The sequence below is a fragment of the Corvus kubaryi genome, unplaced genomic scaffold (genome assembly GCF_017639235.1).
Source record: "Corvus kubaryi isolate FWS band 111438036 unplaced genomic scaffold, C.kubaryi_AGA036_p1.0 split2-37374, whole genome shotgun sequence".
NCBI classification, from domain to species: domain Eukaryota; kingdom Metazoa; phylum Chordata; class Aves; order Passeriformes; family Corvidae; genus Corvus; species Corvus kubaryi.
The window spans coordinates 755,043-765,478 of NW_024582082.1; the positions used below are offsets into that span (position 1 = coordinate 755,043).

Consider the following 10,436-nt stretch of genomic DNA (forward strand, 5'->3'; position numbering starts at 1 on the left):
GGCTGAGCAAGGGACACCCAGATTTTCCTTCACATGGGTCTCAGGTTTCTGCTCAGGTGGCTACAAGGCTACTGGGGGCTGTCCTGGCAGGCAAGGATAGCACAGTCCTGCTTAGGATGTTAACAACAAAGTAAGTAAGATTATTTTTGCCTCTCTCCTTGACCACTTACCTGAAAATACATGAACTTCATAAGCTTGGTGACTTCTGGCTCCAGGACTTCCACTGTTTTCTCATAAATCTCCACTCGGTTTGGCTGTTCGTTACATTTCACCTGCATTGCGAAGAAAATCATCCGTGTCACCATCAGCTTCTAACCCAGCTGTGGGTCACTGTGGCACCATCTTCTTGTTTCAAAGGAGTCCTGTCCCCACCCAAGGACAACAGAGGGACCTGAGGAGGAGCTGGTTCTCAAACCAATAGGTGAAAGCAAAAGGGGCTATTTCAGATCTGAAATTGTCTCCATGCATTCTGAAAAGGCACAATCCCAACTCTGAGGGACAGAAGTCTCCTAATGCGTTTGTCTGGCACAGAACCCAAACAATATGGAGTCTGGACTTGCTGCACGATGTGGGAATGTTGTAGCATGAAATTATCTGAGACTTTGTGTTGCAAGACACACAAGGCACCAGGTTCCAGCTCTGCTGCAGCCTCGCTGGGATTATTTTGGTTCTGTTGAGGATCCATTAAAAATCACTGGGCTTGTCTGTGGCTGACAGCAATGAACTGAGTCACTGTCGCTGGAATCCTGGGAAGCTAAATTTAAGGACTTACTCAGTTGTCATCCATCTCACTTCCAGAACAGTTACTCCGAGTCATTATCAAACTTACAGGGAAAACACCAGCTGCCCAGGGCATCCTGCTGTCCTCCTCTGGTTTTGTCTGCAGCTGTTGCTCCCACAAAGCTGTGATGGGGCTGACAGCTCTGGTGCACGTTCAGTAACCCAGCAGCTGATTCTCAGGGCACAGAGGGACATGTCAGCCAGCCTGACATGGGGGATGATGCCAAAGTAGCCTTGCCCTCTCTGCAGTGGGCAATCTAATGTCCCTGCCCTGGTGATCCACACTGCAGTCAGACAGTACCACAGAATCACAGAATATTCTGAGCTGGAAGGGACCCACACAGATCATCAAACTCCTGGCCCTGCCCAGGACAGCCCTGAGAATCCCACCAGGCATCGACGGCCATGAGGATGCAGTCGGGGTAGGGAGGAGTGGTGCACATTCAGGTGTAGGCTCTGGTCTTCACCTGTGAAGCCACAGCCTCTGATGTAGCAGGGAGCTGCACCTGACCAAGCAGGGAGATTGGGGGTCCTGTGCTCGGCCCCATCCACGTGGCCCATGGCAAAGCACAGGGGTCACTGCAAGAGCAGCCCTGCCTGGGAAGGGCTTGAGTACCTGAGGGATGGCTCGTGAGCAGCTCCTCCACGTGTAGAGCATCACAGCGTACTCATGGCCTTCCTCCAGCATCTCATTCTGAAAGACAGAGGGGTGTTGCTGGCACAGGGCAGGCACTGGAGGCTCAGCACCCTGGGGACAGCGCCAGGGGACTCACCATGCTGGAGTGCACCGTGGCCTGCTCGATGTACCTGGCAATGCCCGTCACAAAGGCGTTCCTGTCTTCAAAGTTTGTGTCAAAATTAGCCTGTGGGCAAAACGGAGAGATGGGGATTAAAACACAGCTGGTTGTTTGCTCACCTGGTACAGCCTAACATGGGATGTGTTGGCAAAAAGCAGAATTAGTAGGGCTTCTGGAGCATGGGAGGAACTTGTGAACTATTTGAGGTGCTGCACCTCTAGGTCTGAAGTAGTTTCACACATACACACCCTGGAATCACACATGTTCATCCTGCAGGGAATACGTGTGGAAATATGGCAGTCAACACTGACAAATCCTTGTAAAATGAAGCCAAACTTTGCTGCAGCCACACCAGAGAGAAAAGCTACAGCAATTATTCTAAGGATTTTAGCTTGGTTACTCAAAGACAGATGCAGCCCTATGAATTTCTGTTTGAGCCCTGGCTGCTGGAAGAAGACCACATCCTGTCAGCAGGAAGTGCGAAGGATAAACACAGAGAAAGGGCAGGGAATGAGTTGTCTGGAAAACATAAATATGAAAGTCAGCCCTCATCCAGGTGCTATTATCAGTGCTACTGCTGCTCTTGCAAGCACAAACAGTTGTTGGGACAAACATTTGTCCTGGAAGCTGTGATACAGCTTTGGGCTGGGACAGGGGAGCAAGAAACTGCAGAGGCCAGTGGGGGATGGAAAAGCAGCTCCCCTGGCTCTCTGGAGTGCCCTTCACATGCTCTGCACTCAGTAATTTCCTCTGCCAAGGCTGGCTGGTGGTATCTGCTGCAGGGCAGGGCAGACAGAGGTCCCAAGCACCCAGGGCTGCTCCTTGTGATGACAGCAGCACTGCAGCGACCACACTCACCTCAATACCTCATTTCCTGAGTAGGAAAGCTGGGAGCACAGACCTGTGGCCACAGGGCTACTCTTCTCAGTGCCTCCAGGGCATCACATGTGACCAGTGTGACAACACAAGCTGAGACTTAAAGTGTATTTCTCGATAGCAGGGGAGAGGGCTACACACAAACTGAATATGATGAGGAAACAAGCTGGGCCAACACCTCCAGATCCAGCTTAGAGGAGGTTTTTAGGCCCAGCTGTGTGCACACACTCATGGCCCTGAAAGGAGGCTGTGCCATAAGGCTGGACCCTGAGACCCTCATGAGACACAAGCCAGCAAAGGCTCAAACTTTATTGAAAGAAGAGATAAGCAAATAATTACATGAAGATTTTTCAGGGAGAGCTGAAATTTGAACAGCCCAGAATGACCTTTGGGTCTGATAATCCGTAGAGATACCAAGGCTCTGGAATGAGCCTGGGGTCTGACCTGCTGAAAGAGATACTGTAATTCCAGAGCCCTGCATACAAGGCACAACAATCACGGTGCTGGTGTATTTATACACTGCCACGGGTGAGCCAGGAACTCAGGAGCGGCAGGATGGAGAAAGGAACCCCTGTTATATTTAACCCTGGGTGTGTGCTATAGGGCAGGGTGTGGTGGCCAAGCAGCCGAGGCATCCCACTGTGGAACCAAAAGCAGGAGCCAAGCCGTGCCCTGGGCCCCTGCCAAGCTTTGCTTGGTCCGTGCAGCTGCAGCTAAATCTGAGTTGTTCAGGGCAGAGAAGTGGTTCTAGCAGCTGCCCTCCCTCGCATGCCAGCAGTTCCAGCTGTGCTAGAGGCACAGGCCAGCCAAAGTCAGGCAGGACTTTGAGCCTGCCCTGCTCAGTTCGATGCACGCACGATCACGAAAAGGAAGCACAGAAATATGTGCACAAATAAACATCACTGAGAACTTTCTGCTGCTATCACAAATCTTATCTCCTGCTTCCTACCCATTCATGCACTCTGGTCTTAATTTTTGCTCGGCCTTAAAAGTCTCTTTCACCAGTATCTGGTGCCTTCCTTTTAAAGTCCTTGGGAAGAGATTTGTGGCTAGATCTGTTCTGAGCACTTCCTTCAATACACTGAACCCCGGATGTTTTTGGCTGGTTCTCACAGCACCGTGTGGCTCTGTGCTTTGCATGAGCCACTGGAACAACCCTCCCTACCCTCTGCCTCGGGGAGCTGAAGTACCTGGTACATGATGGAGGAGGGAGGAGGTTCGATGCATGGCTGCTGGTCTGGCAGGGGCAGCTCCTCCAGCAGGTCCACGTTGGACAAGGCATCCTCGAGCGTGACGTGAGTTGTCATGGCTGCAGATGTTCAGTTCCCGTGCTAAACCCAAAGCAAAAGAGAGGGTGATAGACAGACAAGACAACCAGCCAGCAGGCAGGAGACTGAGTGGGAAAAGACAAAACCAGAGCCATGACTGGCTGGCATTGCAGGGGACAAAAACCCAGTTTATCTATTTTCCTTTTCTTGTGCATTAAACCTACGTCTCTCTCTCCTTCTGCAATTCAACAGCAGAGCAGGAATGCAGAATAAGAGAAACGCAACTACCCACCCAGGCACTTCTCTCTTAACTCTATGCAAAACTCTCTCAGACAGAACAGCTGGGTGCTGCAGAGCAGCTTTAGCAGCCCCGGGTGAAAGCGTGTGCTCCGAAATGCAAAGCGGTGCTATCAAGAATATCTCCTGAAGCAGCATGATTAGAGAAGTATGACGGATGCTGACACTCACATGCTCTCCTTCTCACACACATGAACAGTGCTGGAAACTGTAAACAACCAACTGCATTAATTCCCAGAGGTGAACTGGAAAGGCTCGAGTGCTGTGCAGGCAAAGTTGTGGCACTGCAAGCAGCAAAAACGAAGTTGCTGTTCAATTTCCCTACTTTTACCACTGACATGGCCTCCCCAGCTCACCCTGGAGCTGCCACCTGTGCCAGCTGCACACAAAATAAAATCAAAGGGAAACATTTCTGAAAGCTCCCTGGCACTTTCCCCAGGCAGGCGCCCAGTGGGAACCACAGGACAAACCTGTGTCCCCATCTCCCCTGCCACTCACCTTGGCTGTGAGTGCACAGGCACGGGGGGACAGTGCTGTCACCCAGGCTGAGCCCTTGTGTAACCACAGCCACAGGGCTTCCCCAGTTAATGCCTAATCCTGTGCAAGAGCTGCAGCTGACCTAGAGCCTGTGTCTCCCAGAAAAACACCCTGCTGCACTTAGACATTTGCAGAGAGAGAATTCTTTAAATATTGACACACCATTCAATTAGAAAATCACCCCCCCAGTGCTGCTTGGCTCACTCAGAGCCTGTCTAGTTTGAAATGTGAGCCTTTGAGTTTCATCGCTCTGATCTGCAGGACAGTAGAGCTCCCTAAATCAAAGTTCCCATCCAGATACTCACACATTTCAGTAAAACACCCTGCAAGCCAGCGAAGCTCTTTGCCTGCCTCATTACAGAGCATGTTTTCCAATCCTTTAATCATCTCTTTGGCTTTTCTCTAAGCTTTTGCAACTTTTTTGCCAGACATGGTAGCAGGCAGGACACAAGGCAGTGTCTGCACAAGCACCAAATACAGCAGCAGCATAAACCTCCCTCCTTGAGCACAACCACAGCAGTTCCTTTGGTCACAACAGCATCTCTATAGGACCCCATACTCAGCTAATTATCTGCTACTAATCCCTCAGGTTCTTGTTTTTTACCTCAGTTGAGTCACTGCTTCCAAGAAAATAAGCTTGCTTTCCATTTCCAGCACTGGGAGCACGAAGGATAATGGCTTTGGGACATCCATGGATAGACACACAGGCACCCAGCAAGGGCCACAGCTAAGGGGGATGCACAGTGTGCAGTCCTGGGTTGGCTTCACCTTGGGTGATGAGAGGGAAGGAGTCTGCAGCTGTGCCTCATCATCACAGGCTGCAGGAATACCTATGAGCCTGACAAAACCCATTCCACCTCCACAATTGCCTCCCCAAGGCACCAGGCAGCTGAGAAACAGGTTTGGTTGTACCTGCAGCCGAAGCATCATTAAATGAGTGCCTGGAAAAAACCCAAAATCTCAAGCAGCTTTTCCCCTCCACTCTCAAATATCTGTTTCCTTCTTCACCCTTCTTCAGTAACATGGTTTCCTGTTACAAACTGCAGCAACTGTCAAACCCTGACATTACACATCTGCAGCTTCCTCCCTGCCTGCCTGGGCTCCCTGGGCTGCTCTGCTTGCCCAGCCCCACAGATGCACACAGAACTCCACCACCATCCTCCAGCCCCCCAGGACTCACCACTGGCATCCCAGAACAACACCCTGTCTACTCACTCAGGCTTCATTACATACTTCAGGCTCGAGAAGGCAAAACTTTCCATCCATGGCTTTGAGGGCTGTGGCTGTTTATTTGGGCTCACTCCCCATGTTTCTGTAAGTCAAATTCTAAGGCCATTTGTGCAAGGAGTTGGTAGTTTGCTGTAACCAAAGGCACTCCCCTAACAACCCTGTGACACCCAAAGAGCTCATTGGAGTGTCAACTCAAGGGGCAAAATTATTGCTGCTGTTTGGGCCACCCCAGGAGACAGAGTCCAAAATACAGCATCAGGGCTCTGCTGTGCCAGGCAGTGCACACACCTGCGAGGCTAAGGCAGTCCCTGCCCTAAAAATCTTGCACTCAGAGGCAGAGAGGCAGCACGTAGAAATATGTGAAAAGAAAGCATCAAGTAACTGCATGAGAGGTGCAACTGGCTGCCAGCCCACCCTATGCTTTGCCATGGCTGAGCACTGCAAGGATCCAGATGCAGCTGGAAAAACTACAGACTTCAGGTTTAACACACAAGTTTTTACTCTACCTCTCATCACCCAGTTTCTACTCTACCCTTTCTTAAGACCAACCAGGAACCCAACAGCAGCTACAGGGAACAGCGTGGTCAGCCAGGACTTCCCCTGGACCTTGTGTCTGCAGCACATTGCCACAGACAGCAGCCTCACAGACAGAGTGTGTGACAGAGGGGCCACTGGTCCAGGGCCAGCAGCCCTGGATCATCACCCCAGATCATCCAGAGAGGAGCAGCCTCGAGTGATCTGACATCTGCCAGTGCCATGGCCCCATGCCTGCTCCTTGGGGTGGTTGTAGGGCTGGCGGGGGCCCTGCCCTTGGGTGGGGTCCCCTGACAATGGTGAGCATCCAGCAGTTAGAGGGGCTGTGACTTAGACACAGGCTCGGGAAGGCTCTGAAGGCATCAGTGATTGCTCTGCCCAGTCCCTGGGGCACTGCACTGTGTCTCCCCACCACAGTGGCTGCCTGGGAGAGCTGGCAGGTGAAGCCCTACTCCCCCAGACCCATGCTGCCCTCCCTCACCTTCCTGCAAAAAGGTTCTTACACAGACATGCTGGGGCTGTCCTGTAAATCCAGCTTCATCCCCTCTGTCCAGCAACAAGGGGGGCAGCTGTGAGGTAATTCGGCAGCTGCCAAGCAGCTCCAGCTCAGGGAAGTTGAGGATCCCTTGGGACACTCATCAAAAAGCCTCCACTGCCATCCACCACCTGGGTTTTGGGGTAGGCTGGCCGTGCTGGGAAGAGGAGACTCAGCCCATGGTGGTGGTCTGGTGACAGTGACATGTGGCCGTGGGGCTGGGCTCCACGCAGGGAGCAGCACAGCAGCCTGCCCAGGAACGGGGCTTTTCTCTGTCCTAGCACAGGCACAGTGGGGCGAGGCTTCCCCTGCATATCCTCCTCTCTGGACTCACAGGCTGCCAGGAGCCACCTCCATATCCTGCTCCTGCTCAGAGAAGCCAAAGTTCCTCCAGTCCTACATGTTTTGTACGAACTGAAGGTGAGCCTGGCAGAAACCAACCCCACCCCAGTGAAACCCGAGGCAGGGATGCTGCCACCGGGCTGATTATCCCTTCTGCTCATGAGCATCGGTGCTAATGGGTGCAGTGTTGCCCACACTTTCTGCTAATTTGCTACAGAAACGTCCTGTCCCCTTTCCCACACCTCAGTTGCAAACCCTCTGGCCATCTCATGCACCTTCTAAAGCCAAATGATCACACAGAGGACCTGGGGCTTCAGACACTGCAGGGAGCTAGCCAGGCAGGGCCCCACCACCCCGAGATGGAAAGGAAGAGTTCCCAACATAGTGGCTTTTGTGGCAGCAGCCTGGGGACCAGATTTCACAGACAGCATAGGAAGGCTCTGAGGAGTGAGGATGGACATCCCAGATGCCTAACCTTGTAGGGCATGTCCTACCTTCCCCACCAAAATGCTTGCCCAGAAGTATTGGTGGAGTATCATTCCCTTTGAAGGGAGAAGCACAAAGGCAACTTTACTGTTCAAGCAGCTTGGGGAAATAAAGACTTTTAAAAGCAGGGCCATAAGGAATATGTTGCATGCACGTGTGCTCAGCTCCCAAGCTGCACAGCTCAGAGCTCTGGGGAAGTGGCAGGGGCTGTTTCAGATTTTCAGCTTGCCTGCTCCTCCAGCAGACGCTCACACTGGTGCTGCAGTAGGTACCAAGAACAGGAAAGGAGGCAAGAAAAAATGGGAATTGCCCAGACAGAGTCCAAGCCTTGTAAGCCTGGGGTGAGAAGAGCAGCAAAAAGACTTTTGCTGGGGAGGTGGCAATGTAGAGAAGGAGGACAAACCTGCTGACCCCCTGAGGATCTGAGATTCTTCTCCAGCTCTGATTCCCAGCCTCTGGGTAACCTGGGAAAGTCACTGAATTTAGTTTTTACCCCTGTGATAATGCTTCTCTCTCTCCAAAAATAGCATCTAACCAGTGGGCAGGCACTATCCTGGCCCAACAAGTACACAGCAGAGCAAAGTGTCAGTTGCATAAAAGCAGAGTGTTTCTGGTACCCACTGCCTGACAGCAACAGGAGGATAAAGGAGCCTGGCCACCAACATATATTTAGTAAAAAATGCCTTCATAGTGTAAAAGTTTAGTTTGACTTCTGCCTAAAATGCACTGAAGAATTACTTTTAACTGCAACCACCACCACAGTCAGGAGGTTCTTTGCAGAGTGAGTGAGGATGGGCTTCTGCCCTACACAGATGCAGATGTTAATAACCATGAAATTACCCTTCCCATTAAAAAAGGAAGCCAAACTGCATGACTCCTGAAGCTGTTTTTCTCCATCTCCACTCTACATTTTCTGCCATCCCATTAGGGCTGAGTTCCAAGCATTTGCACCGTACTTGTCTCTCAGCAACACAACCATTCTAGTATTTATTTCTTTTAGAATAACTAAATCTTTTTTTTTTTTTCTGGTGCCAAAGAAAGCGGGTCAAGGAAGGAGACAGGTATATGAAACTACATTTTCAATGGAGTTGAGAAATTTAGAGCAAGTTTACAAGCAACCCACTGTTGAGAGTTAAAGCACTTATTGGGAAACCAAATTACAGAGGCCAGCATTGTTAATAGTTGACTAATTATCGATCTTCCAAACCCAACCTTCCCATTTTTCATGCAAAGATGATAACTGTTTGTTAATAAAACTGAATTCAGCAAAAATGAATTCAGCATACCCTGCTTTGCTCAAGAGACTGGTCAGAAAATGGAAGATTTTTCCATATTCCTCAGGCTTCATTAATAACAATTAACTGTACAGAGAAATGGAGAAAAGAATTTTCCTTTGCAGGGAATTAGCACAGAATTACATGGCTGTGACACCAGAACACTGGACTAGTCACCCATCTCTGTGACTAACCCCAGACAACTGTCATCGTGCAAAACATGAGGGTGATTTTTCTTTCGGTATCTCAGGGCAGGAGGGTGCAGAGGCTTTAGCGACTCCGCCTAATTCTTTGAGACCTTTGTGATCTAAAGCCCCCGGGCAGGAACCCCCCGTGGGAAGCAGCAGATGGCAAAGGGGGTCACGCTCTGCTGCTGGCAGTGTCCCCTGACAGCACACAAACCCTGCACCCTGCCCCCTTCTCCAAAACAGCCCTGGGCACGCAGCGACCGTGGACGGTGTGCTTCTTCTTCTCCTCCTCGTTCTTTCCCGGTCCTTCCAACCCACGGAAATTTCCTGCGGAATCCATCCACTGCCTCCCTCCCCCTCCGCGCGGTGGGATGCGGCTGGCACGCGGCATTCCCAGCGGCATCGGGGGCAAAGTTGAGCACAAAGGAGCGCCACGCACGGGGACCGGCGCCTCGGGGCGGGGGAGGTTCCGCCGGCTCCGACCCACGCCACAGCCCGAACCTGCGGCCGCCGCTCCAGCCCATCGTACCCAGCGCTGCCTCTGACTCCGTCGCTGCCTCCATCCCCCTCACCGCCCTGGAACACCATATTTCCACGCCACGGGTGCTCCGGGAGCCAGCCGGAGCCCCCGCCAGGGCCGCCCCCCGCCGCTCCTCCATCATCAGCATCCCCTCCGCGCCCCGTTCTCCAGCACCGCCGCCACCCCGGCTCGGGCTTGCGCTGCCGCGGCGGGGCCTGCAGCGCCCGCGGGCCCGGGGCTCGGCCCCTTCCCCCGTGCTGGGGGCGCGGAGCCGGGATGCGGGGCGGGGGGAGGACAAGGGGGATTTGCGCTATTTTTTCCCCGGCGCTGTGCGGCGGCTGCGGGCAGGCTGAGCCGCAGGTAGCTCGGGGGATTGTGGGATACAGCCCGCACATCCCGGCCCGCCGGGCCGCCCTCCGCCCCGGCACCTGCCCCGCTCAGCCCGCCCGGCGCTCCGCGGAGATGGGGCTCGGCGGCGGGCACAGCCCGGAGGAGGGAAGGAAGGAGGGGATGGAGCCGCGCAGCCCCCGCGCAGCCCCCGCGCAGCCCCGCGCCCACCCCCGCCCGCTCACCTGCGCTCCGCGGGTGCGATGCTCGGCGCCGCGGGATGCTCCGCAGGATGCTCCGCGCCGCCCGCACAAAGAGCAGGAAATGGCTGCAGCAAGTGCACTTCCGCGGCTCTCCGCCGGCCCCTCCGCGCGGCGCGGCGGCGGGGGGAGCCCCGGCCCCCGCCGCGGGAAGGGGCTGGAGCGGCGCGGGCGGCTCCTCCCCC

General features: G+C 53.4%; 1 protein-coding gene across 4 annotated transcripts in view; it reads right to left on the reverse strand.

The window, feature by feature from the left end:
* The window catches only part of LOC121658066 (cytoplasmic FMR1-interacting protein 2), a 49,957-nt gene extending 39,554 nt beyond the window's left edge, over positions 1–10,403 (reverse strand). For 3 of the 4 annotated variants that reach the window (XM_042014474.1, XM_042014475.1, XM_042014472.1), the window contains exons 1-5: positions 10,237–10,403; positions 3,644–3,784; positions 1,554–1,643; positions 1,397–1,474; positions 171–272 (exon numbers count right to left, since the gene is read on the reverse strand). In XM_042014474.1, the coding sequence (XP_041870408.1) occupies positions 171–272; positions 1,397–1,474; positions 1,554–1,643; positions 3,644–3,760 (387 nt within the window). In that variant the 5' untranslated portion in view covers positions 3,761–3,784; positions 10,237–10,403. Of the gene's footprint in view, positions 1–170; positions 273–1,396; positions 1,475–1,553; positions 1,644–3,643; positions 3,785–9,673; positions 9,764–10,236 lie in introns of those variants that run through there. The other variant, XM_042014473.1, reaches the window with a different exon arrangement.
* Positions 10,404–10,436: the final 33 nt, after the last annotated feature.